At 49.9% G+C, this 17,500-nt stretch overlaps 1 protein-coding gene across 1 annotated transcript in view; it reads left to right on the top strand.

Moving 5' to 3' along the window:
* The window catches only part of rapgef2b (Rap guanine nucleotide exchange factor 2b), a 98,488-nt gene that overhangs the window by 10,405 nt on the left and 70,583 nt on the right, over nt 1–17,500 (top strand). Inside the window, 1 exon segment of the mRNA XM_083686650.1 lies at nt 17,003–17,073. Within this exon segment, the coding sequence (XP_083542776.1) occupies nt 17,003–17,073 (71 nt within the window).

The raw sequence follows: 17,500 nt of genomic DNA, 5'->3' as shown, positions 1-17,500 counted from the left end.
AATCAAACCTTCAGACAATGAGTTTGAATCATCATCGCTGAGCAGAAATGAGAGTGGTCACCAGTGCTGAAGCTTTGATGTTGTGGTGTCTGGCACGGAGCGAGCTGTCGCACTGTGTAGGACTGTCCTCCTGCCTCCTACCCCCTACCCCCTACCGTATGGTCCTTCTGGTTCCAGATATCCAGGCTATCTTTGGCCCTCTGGCCCTCTGGTTCCAGATATCCAGGCTATCTTTGGCCCTGGCCAATCTGGCCTGGCTGTGGCGCCTTTCCCCCCCCCCCCCACAGTGAAGCACCATTGTATGTCCGCGGGCCTATTTCAGTCCCTAATCCCCTGCCATGTAATGAACTTAATTAACCTAAGCTAGTTATTCATCAGCTCATTTGCATGTTACCCATCAGCATTGAGCGTTTAATCAGGTCAGACCTCTAGCCTCACGGTAGGTGCGGCCGAGTCAGTAATTGCATGGGAGGGAGACACCCAATGTTCAGACTAGCTAGGGGGGGAAACCAGCTCTTATAGGCCGGCTACTTTGTCTTGTTGCTTTAACTCACCAAAGAATTCCAGAACACTCACCACCTAGAGTGCCAAGTGTTCTATGTGGTGTTTACCTAGCAACAATACTTTGATTGGCTACAAAACGAAGCATCATAATCAATGTATTTTTGGTGAATAAAGTCACCCTTGGCACTCTAGAATATTGACCATTTGGGCAACTTTATTCACCCACGGCACTAAATGAGTTAAGTGGGACGTGAATCAAGGGGGCAGTTCTGTTGTGGTCAGTTGGTGGTTTTGGCTCAGGGGGCTTTGTTGACCATCGGCTGACGGAGTAACTTTGGCTTGTTTAAGACGTTGCCAGATTGGACCTTAGTTTCCTGAGAGACAAACCACTGTGGCGATACATGTGCGATTGTAAGGATCTTTTTAACTGTCTTTGTCCACTTTTGCTGGATTCACATGAATAGTTTGGCGTCCTGAATGCTCGGCTAGCTTAGGTTTATATGACACACTGATCTCATTATACACTCCCTACCTGCTCTGAGTGGAAACGTGTTCCTCGTCTCCTCAAATCACCACTGGTTTCTATCCACTCTCTTACTTTCCCCGCGGAGCACCAATGAGGGAGTTTAGCGTTTATGTTAATGAAGGAGGCTGTAATTGATTGTAATTGGAGGAAAAGACGACAAGCGTTCAAGCATGGCTCCCCATTGGACGATGTGCTTTGAGCAAGACCAGCGAGTGTGTGCCCAACACAATGGCCCCCCTGTTGGACCCAATTTCTGCCTGTCGAAAACCATCATCATCACAGTAATTACATTGTCGCCGAACTGGGAGTTACTGCGGGTAGCTAAGAGGAGCTGGTTTTACCCATTAGAGAACCAACTGTGGCTGAGCTCATGTCTGCTAATCATTTTCTCATAGTTAACCTGTAAAACAGCCTAATGGGAAAACGTTTGTTCACATGATATGCTCTGTTTACTGTTATATATATTTACTGTTATATATGTTCGCTGTTATGTATGCCACTAAATCTCCTACAATACCAGCAGGATTCAACAATATCCGAGAGTCTTTGTTTTCAAATCCCTCGAAGCTTCAAGAATGACTCAAATGAGAGTTCCACCCTATTCCATCCTTCTAACATGATTATCCCTGTGTGGGTAGCGCCTAAGGAAGGCTAACTACCAGACTCAGGTCCAGCCAGTCAGATCACAACAGATTAGCTGAGCTGTCCGCCATGTTTCTTTTGTGTAGCAACATCCTGAGGAAGTAGGCATACGGGTACAGGCCTAACTGTGGCTGGGGCCTATTTTAGACCTAGAGAGGGAGAGAGGGAGAGAGGGAGAGAGAGAGAGGGAGGGAGGGAGAGAGAGAGAGAGAGAGGGAGAGAGAGAGGTGGGGGGGAGGGAGAGAGAGAGAGAGAGAGGTGGGGGGGAGGGACAGAAAAGGAGAGGTGGGGGGGAGGCCTTGGGTGGGATCATAAGACTAGTTTGTAAACAGGAAGTGCTCATTCAACGAGGACCCTGCCGGCACTGGCAGCGTGTTTTGATAAACACTGGTTGTACAGTTCCAAGAGCAGGGCTTCCGGAACAGCCATGGAATGAGTAACGGACACATTTCCCGCCCTTTACTGTACATTACTGTACGTTATAACTGTGCAATAAAGGTGGAATAACTCTAAGTAAATTACTACTCTAGTTATTGTATTATAACTGGTTAATGCCGTACATTAGTAACTGCTTTGCAACGGCATAGTTATGGAGTTGAGCGGTTTGTGTTATTGCAACGTGGAATGAGAACACACACACACACACACACACACACACGCACGTGGTATGTCAGGACGCCCTGAGGATGTTTGGCCTGGTGATATATATTAGGTGAGCCCCTGGTCACGGAGCCGTATACACGTATCCCCGTCCTCCCCCGTCCAGATGGCACCTCGGCCTCAGCTGACCAAATACACCATCAGCATACAATGGAGGAAGTAGTTCAAAGAAAGCAAGAACAAAGTGGCCGTTGTCTCCTTAGACACTGGAGGTAGAGAGGAGACAATGACTCTCTGAGGAGGACAGGTGAGGTGTCAGGACTCACACACACACACACACACACACACACACACACACACAGCGGGTGAGACAGGAGCGAGAGAGAAGGAGACGTTGAGAGTGTTCTGCCTCTGCTACCAGAGGCGTCTGGCCCAGCCTGGTCTGGCTCAGCCCACCTCAGCTTGGCTCTCTCCCCAGCTCTCTGGGGACACGTTGTCCCTGTCCAGATAAGCCCAGATGTCACAGCCCATCTTGAAACACTCTAAACGTGTGACAGGTGACACTGTGACAGGGGACAGTAACCTTGACGTCTCGCTCGAACAGTAGAGGGGCTGAACATAGTTGTCTGGCTGATGCTAAAACGTGTGGGTGTGTGTACTCTGTGTGTACTCTGTGTGTGTGTGTGTGTGTGACCCAGTGTGTGAGGGCTGTTGTTCTACTACGTGCATTCCTTTGGAGAATCCCACAAACGACTGATACGAGCGAGGCCATATCGCCTAGAATAGGCATCACGATAAAGGGTATGGATGACCGGCCCGTCTCCCTCTAGGCCCACTGGGTCACAGAGACCCGGCCAAGATCAGAGAGCAGCTCCCCTCCCATCCATCACGCCAGAGACGTCACCAGACGCCCCCTCAGATTTACTACCCCCAAATTCCATGTCCATCTGGAGAGGCTGGGAGGGAGAGAGAGGCCGGGAGGGAGAGAGGCTGACGCCTTGGGGGCCAGAACTATTCCCTCCCTAATGAAAGCCATGCTCGTAGCGAAGGGAGGAGAGGAGAGGAGAGGAGAGGAGAGGAGAGGAGAGGAGAGGAGCGCAGCGCAGCGCAGCGCAGCGCAGTCAGACTGGCTGCTCCCTAGCAACCGCGAGGCACAGTGTCATAGTCGTAACCACGCCGGACTGGGCCGTCTCGTAGAATGCTGCCGACAGAGGAATTCTTAACTGAGCCGAGTAAAAGAGATTGATTATTGAATTCCACCCCGGAGAGGAGAGGAGAGGAGAGAATATGCTGTGGGGTGGGTTTTGGGGGGGGGGTAGCTGGAGGAGTAATGGCCGTGTGGTGTAAGGGATGGCTGAGCGAGGGCGGTTAGAGAGCTGAGTTTAAACCCAGGAGACCCGGTTGACATTATTTTACTCCTACTGTCAGATAAGTCTGATTCAGAAGTGACTTTCATGCGGTTCTGATATATAGGCTGCTGTAGGTCTCTCTCTCTCTCTCTCTCTACCTCTCTGCTTCTCTGTCTTTCTCTCTCTCTGATAACCCTGATCTTGTCTCTCTCTCCCTGTTCCTGCCCCTGTCTGTCTCTCCCTGTTCCTGCCTGTCTCTCTCTCTTTCCCTGTTATTGCCCCAGTCTCTCTCTCCCTGTTCCTGCCCCTGTGTCTCTCCCTCCCTCTCTCTCTCCTTCCCTCCATCCCTCCCTCTCTCCCTCCCCTCCCTCGATATACTTTCTATTTTAATTAGACAGAGAAAAGTTATCCTAATTAATGTTTTGCATATTTAACCACCGACAGGTCACACCAGAGACAAGCCCATTTTTATCCTGCCAGATTTCAACACACCTCCGCAGTTTTTAATCCAACTCCATCTTTCCTCTCCTGTTTTTTGGGGGTTCAGTTTTCCGGACCTGATCTGCGTGGAGTTATGTAACGCAGGGATCTTTGAAGGCTTTGTTCTGGCGAGATGGAGCGGACCTGATCTGGCCCGACAGTTGGCTTTGTTCCCTGTTCTGACCTGCTCCACACTCTCTCACACACACACACACACTCACACACACTCACACACACACACACACACACACACACTCACACACACACACACAGCTCCCCTACAGTGTGGCCGTTGGCCTTGTTTCCTAGTTCAGACCCGCTACAGTTTGACTGGACCAATCAGCTCAATGATCCTATTGTTTCACCACTGGTCTGAGTCTGCCCTTTAACCCCTACTGGGTGAGGGGGAGGCTGCGGTTGAGTTGCGGTCGAGATACGAGCTTGTGGTCACTGTTGGTCAGAGTCATGTTTGTACAGTTATGCTTAGAGGGCTGGAGGCGGTTGTGGTCAGAGTCGGGGGCTATGGTTCAGTAACGGTCGAGATGATAAATGGTTGTGTTAGAGGGATGGAGACTACGGTCAATCAGGGGCTATGGTTGAGTCATGGTATTGAGCAATATCCTTGGAGGACAGTACCATGTCATCTAAAGATAAAGAGGTTGTGGTCAGTGGTCAAGTCAGAGTCATGGTTGTACCGTTACTGTATCAGTACAGTCGGTTGTGTTTGTGAAGTGGTGGGGGTTTCTGATGAGGAGATGTGGTCACTAGTTATAGTCACGGTCAGTGAGAGTTTGTGGTTTCTTTGTCACTGTTGTGAGAGTCACAGTCTGAACACGGTTGAGGTGAGAAGCTATTGTTGTGGTTGGATTCATGTCTTTGCCAGTGTTGGTTCTAGCCTGTTTGTTAGTTCAGCGTGTGTGTGTGTGCGTGCGTGTGTGTGTGTGCGTGCGTGCGTGCGCGCGTGCATAGTTGAACAGTTTATATAGATTCATGTCTCTCTCTCTGGGACCATGTTTTAGAAGTACAGTTTCACACGTACAGTCCCAGCCACAGCTGTGGCCTGAAGTTAGCCGTGACCTGGCTAACCGTCGGTGCTAATTGGATAACAGTGAGTTCCTGTATCGATGTCCTCTGACTAATGTTGTGTGGCTAACGCTAACACAACAGCAGCTTGTAGTCCTGCGGGCAAGGCAGATTAATGCTCATTTAGCATGTTGGCCAGCCTGTCTGTTCTCCACCCAGAGGCAGGACTACAGTGTCATGTCCTCGCTAATATCATAGAGACGCAATGTCACATTCACTAATGGGGACACGCACTGGATTATTCAATACGGACATGTGCACTTTCCACTGTTTTGATCTCGTAGAGTACAGTAATGCAGTTGCCACAGGGGAGGCTGGCGGAGGTGGAAATCGGAGGACTGGCTTGTCGTAATGCATGGAACAGAACGAGGAATGGTTTTAGCATGCATTACAATGAGCCCGTCCTCCGATTTCTACCTTTCTGATTCCAAACAGAAGCTCATTCATCAATTTTACTTTAGTTTTTTTTTTCCATTTGCTTTTGCATTACATTACAGTCAAATAAAACCCTCCATTTCCTACAGGAGAGCTCCCTAATCGCCCCCTGATTGCCTTGTATACATCCTTCTCCCATGTGACTTTTACCCATGTAGCGAACATCCCCACCAATGACCATATTTGGAGACAGAGATGTTGTCTTAGAGAAGTGGCGGCCATCTTTGTTCGGGCTTAGAGAGGGTTCGCTCTGTGGAAAAGGTGATCGTACTCATGAATTATGCATGATTATTTACCTCGTCAATTATTCACTAGATTCCAGTTGCCTGGCGTTTAGCCGGGGGGGAATGTAGTCGGTAAAGAAAACACAACAATTTTGGTGGCTTCGTTTTACATCCACAACAAGAAATAAAAGCATTGTAGGTAGATTGCTCTGGCTTTGTACCTTAGGAGCAAGGGAGGCTGGTGGAGGTAGTAATCGGAGGACGGGCTCATTGTGATGCATGGAATGGAATGAGGGCTGGTATCAAACGTGTGTTGATAACAGCCACAGCCTCCGCCAGCCTCTACTGCTTAGTAGCTATGATGGCATAACCGTACGATGAATAAACATGAGAAAAAGTGAAAGGAAAGAATTGCATCTTGTGACTACTCCCCCATCTCAAAGCCCCAGGAAACCATGCTGAATACTTATTTTGGAAATTGCTACTTACCGCAGTTTGAGTGCCAGCTCCCCTGTCTCCTCTAAACCTCCTATCCCCTACCTGCCTGCCTACCTGCCTGTCTGTCTGCCTGTCTGTCTGTCTGTCTGCCTGCCTGTCTGCCTGCCTGCCTGTCTGCCTGCCTGTCTGTCTGTCTGTCTGCCTGCCTGCCTGCCTGCCTGTCCGTCTGTCTGTCTGCCTGCCTGCCTGTCTGTCTGTCTGTCTGCCTGCCTGTCTATCTGTCTGTCTGCCTGCCTGTCTGTCTGCCTGCCTGCCTGCCTGCCTGCCTGCCTGTCTATCTGTCTGCCTGTCTGCCTGCCTGCCTGTCTGTCTGCCTGTCTGAGGGCTGTAGAGGACCGTATTAGCTTAGTTGCTAACAACACCTGCTATCTCGCCATCAGATGGTTGTACGTACACGTCCAGTAATGAGCCATGCTGATAACTGCAGCTCAGCTGGCGACCTCTGACCTGTTCTAAGTGTGTCCCACTCTTCTGATGCATACCGGTAGTCGTGTTATGATAACATGATCTTTATCATTCGATGAGGTGGAGAATTCGGATTATAGCGGCTCAGAGCTGCTGGTGATAAGGCCCGCAGGAATGTGTACACACACACACACACACACACACACACACTGTTCGTCGCGGCAGCTGAAAGTGGATGGGGTCGGGAGGTCAGCTACCCTCACCCTCCGTTGACATGGCGACCGCTGAGAGAAAATTGGCGGTTGCCTAAGAAACGGGGTCCGTGCTTAATTTTGGGTTTGTTGGGGATTATGATCAGTAACAAAGCACAATAGGGGCCAGCTCTTTATCGTCCTGCGCCTGTGTTTATGACTGACCACCCCGGCCCCTCGGCCAGCCTGTAACTAGCGCCTGTGTTTATGACTGACCACCCCGGCCCCTCGGCCAGCCTGTAACTAGCGCCTGTAATCCCTCATAATTACCCCCGTCACGTGACGAGGTTTGAGAGGCTTCTGTGTTCTAGCCATGTTCACAACAGACGACCACGGCTCACATAAATGTTGATGAACGACAGAGAGGAGCCTCAATGCATCCAACATGTTCTTTTATAGTTTTTATCTCATCTCTGTCTCTATCTCTCTCTCTCTTTCTCTGTCTGTCTATCTATCTCTCTCTTTGTCTCTATCTATCTCTCTCTCTCTCTCTCTCTCTATCTCTCTATCTCTCTATCTCTCTATCTCTCTATCTCTCTCTCTCTCTCTCTCTCTCTCTCTCTCATTTGGTATTCTGTTCAGCCTATGGTCTGGACCCTCTGTTATGTTAGCGTATTAGCATCTTGTTAGCAGAGTTCAGTAATCTATGCTCGTCTTTGACAGGCGTGTGGTGCTGAATCTCGCTCTTGCTCCAGCATTGATGACAGCCGGTCTCCAAGACATTGTTAGGGGATTCAGGTGTTTTACGAGAGACGTCGGATCAACAGGTCTCCGTAAGGCTGCACGATTCTCGCACACAAATGACGATTGTAGATGAACATTTCCGCAGCGTTAGCAGGGGGATCCTCCATTCCCAGCCGAGCCTGTCTCTCTGCTACCAGCACAGGCCCACATCCAATTTGCATGCTTTCGGGGCCTTGCTGGGCTTTGCTTCTTAAAGGCTTTATCCCTGCAGCTGAAGTGGAGGGCTAAGCTTATTCACATGCTTCTCTGATTCCTCTTACCAAACAACCCCCCTCCCTTCCACCACCCAGCCCCCCCCCAACCCCCCCCCGCCCACCACCACCACCACCCCCTGTTCACACAAACAGGTTGTGATGTACTGGTAGTAGTGACAGTGTACATTAGCTGTTAGCTAATATGGTGTTTCTTTCTATTCCCATTGTCGGTTAATTTGTAATGCTATAGAGATTTGAACTTTTCCTCGTGAGCATGCTACTGGTAATGCTAGCCTGACTGCTAATTGCATGCTACTGCTAATGCTAGCCTGACTGCTAATTGGCTTTGTGCTTTAGCATGTGCCAAACCTTCAATGAATTAGCCGATTGTTGTAGCTTAGCATGGCGCTAGGGGGTAACGAGTGGTGTGGCTGACAGTGTTGTACGTTTCTCCCATAGGGCACACAGAGTGGAAACAGACAGTTGGTCGTCTCCTTTGGCCTGGACACCCATAGATTTTGTGTGTGTGTGTGTGTGTGTGTTTGACCTTGTACTGGTACATAAAAGCTCCACCTGCTGCCATGCCACACACACTCACACACACGCCCCAGGCCCCACCACACTCTCAATAGAGTCAATAGAGATTCAAGGACAGCTACTGCCCCCTCACAGGCATGCATGCACAAACAAAGGCATGAGAGCACACACACACACGCACACACACACACCTTTCACAATGACACACACACCTTTCACAATGACACACGCACCTTTCACAATGACACACACACACACACACACACACACACACACCTACCTTCCACAATGACACACACACACAACTACCTTCCACAATGACACATTCCACAATGACTCACACACACATTCCACAGTGACACATACACACACACACTCTTGTCAAAGCATCATCCATCTGGCCCAGAGGTGTGTATGAGTCTCTTGCACATTTGGGATAAACTGCTTCCCTTGCTGTTCTGTATGGGGACCGGGCTGGGGGGGGGGGCTCGGGGGGGCCAGGGGTGGTGGGGGGGGGGGGTCTCTGAGTCCCGGCTGGCACACTGACACAGACGAGCAGAGAAGAGGGGAGGGGAGGGGGGGCAGGGCAGGGGAGGGGAGGAGAGGCAGGGGAGCGGGGCGTTTGTGCTGAGCGGACACTATGAGCCACTATGGGCCGTTTGCAGCGTAGTGCACTGTAGGCAGCCTGACCCTGTCACCTTCAGCAGGTCTGCCTGTCTGCCCGGCCGCCCTCTGCATGCCTCATTATACACATCAGGGGAGGCCGGCGGAGGTAGGAATCGGAGGATGGGCTCATCGTAATTCATGGAACCGAATGGGGAATGGTATCAAACACGCGTCCGTTCCATGCTTTACAATGAGCCTGTCGTCGGATTTCTACCTCCACCGGCCTCCCCTGATATACACACACACACTCTGACACACTCACCATGCGTTGCCCTTGTTTCCCTACGACATCACCGTTACATGAAGAAGGCCACTGTGTGGGGAGAAGGTAGTCTGGGCTCTATGGCATGGTTGGACTCAGCCACCTTTTTCTGCTGATGGTAGAGATGCATGTATCAGCTAATGATCCCCCAGTAAGGCTTGACAGTGAGCGAGTGTGCTACTAGGCAGACAGACAGTCAGGCAGGCAGGAAGACAGGCAGGCAGACAGGCAGGCAGGCAGGCAGGCAGGCAGGCAGGCAGGCAGGCAGGCAGACAGGCAGGCAGGCAGGCAGGCAGGCAGGCAGACAGACAGATAGACAGACATCAGAGGTCAGATCCAGATGACTCTGTCTCTCGGTATGTCATGCCTCCTATAGTTTAGCGAGCAGCAGGGGGGCATTGCTGGAATTGCCCTTCAAGGGGTGTGTGTGTGTGTGTGTGTGTGTGTGTGTGTGTGTGTGTGTGTGTGTGTGTGTGTGTGTGTGTGTGTGTGTGTGTATGTTAGCGTGGACACTGAGACATTATCTCGCCAGTGTCATCTGAGGAATGCAGGCCTCACCCCTGCCTGACACTCAAGACGGCCCCTCCACTGTCACGGTAACAGAATCCTGGAATACCGGCCCACTATTGGATGACCCCCCCCCCCAAAAAAAAGATCAAACCTGGTAAAAGGTCAGCACTCAAAATGGAGGCATGCAGCGGAATATAATGGGGTGCGTTTTTCTCCACAACACCGCCTGGCGCAGCAGCATAAGGAACGGTGAACCTGGTGCTACAAGCCTAATTGCCCGTGGTAAAACTAGAGAGTGGAGATATGGAGAAAGCATCACGGCCGCACAGTGACAAGTGAGCGATTGTTGTGAATCTAGGTCGGCTTGCTCCAGAGGCTGGACACACACACACACACACACACACACACACACTTGTGCTTTTCACAGCTCTGCCCCAAACCAGAATCACCTCAACAAATCCTCGGTGTGCAAAGCGCCGTGATTAAACCCGTCAGGATTTAAAGCTGCCATGAATAAAGCCGCTATACGTCTCAAGGTGTCTGCCAGGATTCAGGGACGCGACACGGCGGTGCGGGCGGCCATCTTAGACGGGCTGCCTGGTGGAGGACTCAGAGACACCGAGACCAGAGTGGTGGATTAGAAGAGTGGCGCCAATTAACTTCAAATAGTTCAAAAACGTCCTGATTTACCCAATATTGTTTTAGTTTTTTTTATTGGACTAAGACATGGAAGAGGACGGGGCTAACGAGACTTCAGACGGTGGGGATGGTGGATGAAAATAAGTGGTTTCAGCCCCAAAACGTCATGGCTACTCTCAAGTAAAACAATAAAACTACCACACATTTGGAAAATCTCTCTTTTGAATTGGTCTAAACACACAACGTCCAGTAGAACTAAGACGTTTTGCGGTTGAAATTGCAGTATCGATTCAGTTTTCGAAAATTAAAATCTAAGCTAGCAATATTAGCCAGGCGAGCGAATGGTTGCCTGGCAACTTCATAGGTTCATAGGTTTGCGTGAAGGAACTATTTGAGTCTCTGTAAGCGTTAGCCGATAGAAAATGGACCCCTTCATTGGCACCACTCTTCTAATAGACCACTCTGACTGAGGCCTCTTCTAATACACCACTCTGAATGAGGCCTCTTCTAATAGACCACTCAGAAGCTGGTTGTTCTGCGGTCTTGACGGAGGAGAGAAGCAGAGGTTAGCGTGATACAACAACAGGATGTTGCTCACAGTGAAACCCAGCTGTCACCCACAACATCACCCACAGCTTCCCTTCCCACTGACACATGTCCCCATCCGCTGGTGACCCAAACTGGGCCATCACCCACTCTCTGTTTCACTCGGCTGGTTCCTGTACTGGAATAAACCTCCTCATCATGCAACCGTCCTCTCTTCCCCTGATCGAGCAGAGCGTTATGACACTCTGTGTGCTTCTGCTTTTGCCTTCTTGCCAGGTCGCTCACGCAAAAGAGGTTCTTAACCTCAGGTCATCTTACTTTATTGCTGCAGATGGGAGACTTGGCTTGTGTTCAGGAGTCACAGTTAAAAAGAAATATACAAATACAATATGCAGTTACACAGAACAGAACGATCATGGAGGACATTGATGATGTAAAGTACAAGTCTACTGTCTGTGTGTATGTCTGTGTGTGTCTGTGTATGTGTGTGTGTGTGTCTGTATGTATGTCTGTGTGTGTGTGTGTGTGTGTGTGTGTGTGTCTGTGTGTGTATGTCTGTGTGTGTGTGTCTGTATGTATGTCTGTGTGTGTTGTGTCTATGTCTGTGTGTATGTCTGTGTGTATGTGTCTTTGGTTTACTGTGCCTCTGTGACCCAGTCAGGTCAATGCACCCAATGATCCAGTCATCACCCTCTGCAGTCATGCCTCTGAGTTAGCGGATGAATAAAACTCTCTGTTGCTCTCTACACTCTTAAGCAAACCAAAGATCACCATCACTCCTGATGCAGCGAGGCTTCAAGCTCTTATGACCTAACATGGCAGAAAAACACTTTGTTGAACTATTCTAGAACATGACGGTCTATGACGGTGTTCTAGAACATTGTATTCATCTATGATGATGTTCTATGAGTCTATGATGGTATTCTAGAACATTCTATGAATCTATGATGGTATTCCAGAACAGGAATCTTCAGGAGTCCATCAGGTTAAGACAGATATCTAGGTCATGAGGATTGTCCTTGACCTTTGTAGTAACTGTAGGTCCCAAAGGTCACCCCATAGAGATTAACCACTGTCCCTCTATCTCTCTTAATGTGTGACGATTCCTTCCTTTGAAATCTGGCCTTCGGTATCAGTGTGATTAGAAGCAGGGCTCCTCTCCTCATTCAAGTCCACCATTCAAGTAACGATAATGAGTAAATGGATTGGGCCAATGAAAGGGCCAGCCAGATGACGGCTCCCTATCTAGTTAGCCGACGCTGTGGTGTGGGGAGATAAGAAGAAGCGGCAGACATTTTGGCTCATTCTCTGCGGTCGGGTCCCCTCTCTTCTCTCTGTTTTTTATTGAAAGTGAGAGGCAGAGATTTTACACGTTGTAAATTTCTCAAGCCTGCTTCAAATAATACGACAGATGACTCTGTAACCATAGCCTATAGTTCCTGTAACTGGATCCCGTTCTGAATCTGGCGTACTCAGATGTTAAGTGCCAAGCTCTGTTTAACTTCCTTGCACTCTTGTGTGCCCACTGATTGTGGTGCCAGTCAAGCGGTTGGCCCGGTTCCCACCGGCTCTGGGCCTGCCACCCAGTTCCTTCTGGGACCTTACATAACCAGTAGAGAACAGAACCAGGTCCCGGCAGCCTTGGACCCGGCAGCCTTGTGTTTGGACACCAGATAAAGGACACAACAACACCACAAGGCTTATCATTGTTAGTGCCCTGTGCTGTCCTGGGAGGAAATACCTCAGATAGACTGCTACTGTCTGACTCACACTGGGAGGTGTGGTGAAACATTTCGTCTCCCTGAGATATCAGGTTTCATTAATAAGGAAGTATGAATTAAGTGTAACACCAAACAAAGGGAGTATTTGCATCCTCAACCCGCATTGCTGTCGATACCTGGTATCGTAACGTAGTTTCCAACTATGTACGTACGAACCGGTCTGAAGGAAGGAATCCCATCTTGTGAAGTAAAACAACAGCGTGGCGTGTTTGCCCTGCTCCCAGACGGGTCGGCCCGGGTTCCTAGAAGGATCAGTGGTGAAAGGGAAGGCGGAATTAGACTGGTCTGCTAGCCTGGAGCAGCTCTGTTAGCCCTGGTTGTAACCTGGGCCCCGCCCAGACATCACGCATGTGTTTGGTCTCCCCGCTGCCTTAGCCTCAGCTTCTGACTCAGAGAGAGAGAGAGACTTTTGTGCTTCGTCCCGGCACCAACACCGTATGCGCAGATCAAACACCCTTCTCCTCTTCTCCCGCTCTCCTCTCCTTTAATTTACGTACCAGGAGGTTAAATCACAGGAGAGTGTTGTTATTATTAGAACCTGGCAATAACACAGAAGTCCATACAAAGGGCCTTGTTGTTTTGAGGCGGTTGCCTGGGGCTGGAAGAGAGTGAGTCCTCCACCATGCTAATGCTTCATATCGCTCGCAATGTCCTTTTCCCTCTTTTCTGTTGTCCTCTCAGTGAAAGGGTTATTGATGGCGTTCTCCGCTGTGCTTTGTTTACATTCCCCTAATCTGATAACAACAGACTCTTGTCTGTCTCGTAACACATATGACAGAAAGACATCCGATATTCTCAGCCTGTCCCTGTCATCATCGCTGCGACATGAACTCTGTGACATCCTCCCTGGGTGTACTCTGCGGCGGGCCCGACATCTCAAAACGTCGTCGGATCCAAAAAAACAAGGGACCGGATGAGCGAGGGAGCGTGGTAGAAAGGAGGAGTGGAAAACCAGGGTCCTTTTGCATTCCTTCCATAGAACCCATCTCAAGAGCCGATCTGAAGTATTTGAGTCTGAAGCCACAATTGACGGTTTAGCATATTTCTCTGCCTGGGGAGCTGGGAACTGCAGAGTCGGGTGAAGCTGGCCCTCCAACACTGATCTCGGGTCAGTTTGGCACCCCACCGTCTCGTAGAGTAGGTTAGGATGTGGGTAACATAAGCTGATCCTAGATCTGTGTCTAAAGGCACTTGGGAGCTGCAGTGGAGTGGCGCTGTTTCCCGGTCTGTGATGTCACAGCTGAGGCCCATGGGGAAACACGCAGTAGCCCGCCATCTAGTGGTGAGTGTGTGTAAGGAGAACTGGTTCTCGACCCTGCTTGAGAACACAGCGTGGGACCCTCATAACAGAAACGATCCCTACTAGCTCCTCTGACCTAGACATTTGTGTAGATCTGGGGGGGATGAGAGAGGTGGAAGCAAAGATCCCAACACCTAGCCCATCAATGGGCAAGGTACCATCCGCCCATCCAACCCTTACAGATCTACACACACGTCTAGAGTCTAGGAGTTAAGGGTTGTTTATGGACAGGGCCTTTGAAAAGCAGCCATAGTACCTTGCCTGCATATAGTTATCACTGATCTGTATGTGGCTGGTTAAGTGATTAACTGATTTCACCATCTCTCTGCACCGTGTTTACTGTGAAGGAAGGGTAGGAGGAAGGAGGTGTGTGTGTAGTCAAATAAGATCTTGGTTCCCCCTGTTAGTCAGCACGACTTAAACTATCAAACTGCAACGTGCACGATTTGAATAAACGATGCCTTTGATAGTCCTAGTTTAGAATAAGAACTGTGGGATGTGAGTCTAGTCTCCTAATGAACGATAGGACATGTCAATGAATACATAATCATAATATATTCATGTTTTGCGATCAAACGTGTTCACGTTTGCGTTTACTGCCCGATTTACACGTTCTTTTGGACGGACATTTGTAACCGCAGCACTGAACCCAAATCGAGACTGTAGTGATCTACTTCAACAGTAGATGGCGCCAGAGTCCACACAGTGGCAGAGTTTCTACACCTACACAGTGTACCGAAACAGCGAGCACTGTCTGAACATACGGCTTTGATTATACTGAGCCTAACACTGGGTGATGTAACCGGGGCTAGGTAACCCCTCACTGCAGGTTTCTAATAGAGCCAACCCAGAGCTGTTTTTAGATCTACTTAAACAAACTGCCAACCAAGTTCTCCTGAAATGCATTTGGCCTATTTGGAGAAGGTAGAACGCAACTTCCATCCAACATCATAGTTTGTGGAATTTCACTGGTGTTCAAGTCAGCCTGTTTAAACCAGCCTGTTCAGTATGTTCACAAGCGTCAGATAGTGTGTTATGGCTACATGGAGGAGCGTTTGTTGACTTTGATCTCTGCGGTCGTCCGTCAATATTGCTGACGTTTCAGTCACGGGTGCGAGGGGGGGGGGCCTTTAACCGAAACCTCTCCTCTCCCGACCGTTGACCTTTAACCCTGGCTTTAAAGAGGCTGACCCCCCCCACCTCGGAGGGTCTCTGACCCCCAGCGCCAGTAGACCAACGTCAAACAGACGAGGGGAAACGCCACCCTGTCCTGTTTTTTTAATCATCAAGTCTTTCTTTGCTGAGACCCGGTTCTCCTCCCTCTCCTGTTCTGCTTTCGGCAGGACTGGGGAAACCAACAAAGAGAACAGCAAGGCTTGGCCCATCAGTTCCCTAATCCTCCCCCTCATCCTATTGCCTGCCTGAATACGAGCCACAGCTAGCTCTAGTTAGCAACAGGCCACAGCTTGTACACGTGTGTTTGATACCATTCCTCATTCCGTTCCGTGCATTGCAATGAGCCCGTCCTCGGATTTCTACCTCCGCCAGCCTCCACTGGTGTACACACATGGCGAGTTGGCATGGTAGACTTGGTGTGTGTTGACTCAGAAGAAAGCAGTGTCACCAGTAGTGGACTCAGGCTGTTTCCTGCCCTGGATGGGCTGTTGTTCTAGTGGGCTCTGCTGGCTGGGATGCATCTGCTAGCTCTCTGTTTCAGTAAGCTAATATTGAAAGAGTGCCTGCCTTTCACTTGGATTCCTGTGTGTGTGTATGTGTGTGTGTGTGTGTGCGTGTGTGTGGTGCTCTGTGAAGGGGCAGATTGTTGGGCCGGGAGGCCAGCAGAAAGGTGTGTGACTGTGTGTGCGTGTGTGTGTGTGTGGGGTGCTCTGTGAAGGGGTAGAGTGTTGGGCCTGGAGGCCAGCAGAAAGGTGTGTGTGACTGTGTGTGTGTGTGTGTGTGTCTCTTGTCTGTGTATCAGGGCACGTTGTCGCCAGGGCTGCGTCACATGGGTTGTCTGAGAGGCTGAGAGGAGGTCCTCTATGACAACACAGACCCTCTCTGTCCCCCCTGTCTGTTGCCTCCACCTCCAGACACCCCACTTTGCTAACAAAGAACACTGAACACACACACACACACACACACTCACACTCACACTCACACTCACACTCACACTCACACCCACACACAGGGGGGTGTAGCTGTGCAGACTGCTGGCTCTCAGAGAGAGTACTTTGTTTCCTCCTCCATCTTGGATGCAAGCCACTCTGTCAACTTGAGACCTGAATCGGTCACTTGATGAAGCGTCTGAATAGAGAGCTCATAGTCTTCCCCTCCGCTCTGCTCTGCCTTTTACTACGCTGCTACCTCTCCTCTGCAACAGTGGCAGTGGAGGCCAGCGGAGGTAGAAATCGGAGGACGGACTCATTGTACACAACGTGGTTGATACCGTTCCGTGCATTACAATGAGCCCGTCCTCCGATTTCTACCTCCGCCAGCCTCCACTGCAGTGTGGATGTGAATCTACTTTTCCCTCTACATGACAGTCACCGCATACTCCCTGGTTTACGGCAGTGTTGCGTCAAACAAACATTTACATTACAAGAGCTGTGTGGATACTCTGCTACCTTTACAAGTGCTGTTCCAGGGTGTAACCTGCACCCGCTCCCTGTCAAGTCTCCTGGATCTGAACACCTTATTCTGACCTACTGTTAATGATAAAATATCATCCTCTAACCTCTCTCTCTCTCTCTCTCCCCCCCTCTCTCTCCCTCCCTCCCTCCCCCCCTATCTCTCTCTCTCTCTCTCTCTCTCTCTCTCTCTCTCTAGGATCTGGAGATAGTATACTCATACCTTCACGGCATGGAGGCCCTGTCTAACCTCCGAGAGCACCAGCTCAGGTGAGAACCCTGACACACACACACACACACACACACTCCCACACTCCCACACACACACACCTGTGTTCATTCATATTAATAACACATTGATAACACAGCAATTACTCCTTTATTACATAGTTTGTTACCTAGTCGTTTTGACACGTCACTGCGCTGGCCTACTGCAGACACCAAGCAGAGTGATGTATTGAGTAGTAAGGACGTGAGTTGTTTCCAGGTCTGTATCTAGGTTAATGTTTAGGGTGGGACCAGGCCTCTGAAGTAGGCCACAGCCACAGTCCTACACCTCCACGTACAACACTTCACTCTTCCTGGACACCCACCAACATCACCACACCACAACGGTGGCTGGATAACCTGTGTTTACCACACGGGAGAATGAACATGTTTACCACACGGGAGAATGAACATGTTTGCCACACGGGAG

This window comes from Argentina silus (assembly GCF_951799395.1).
Source record: "Argentina silus genome assembly, chromosome: 15".
Lineage (NCBI taxonomy): Eukaryota > Metazoa > Chordata > Actinopteri > Argentiniformes > Argentinidae > Argentina > Argentina silus.
This window is presented reverse-complemented; position numbering and strand designations above follow the sequence as displayed.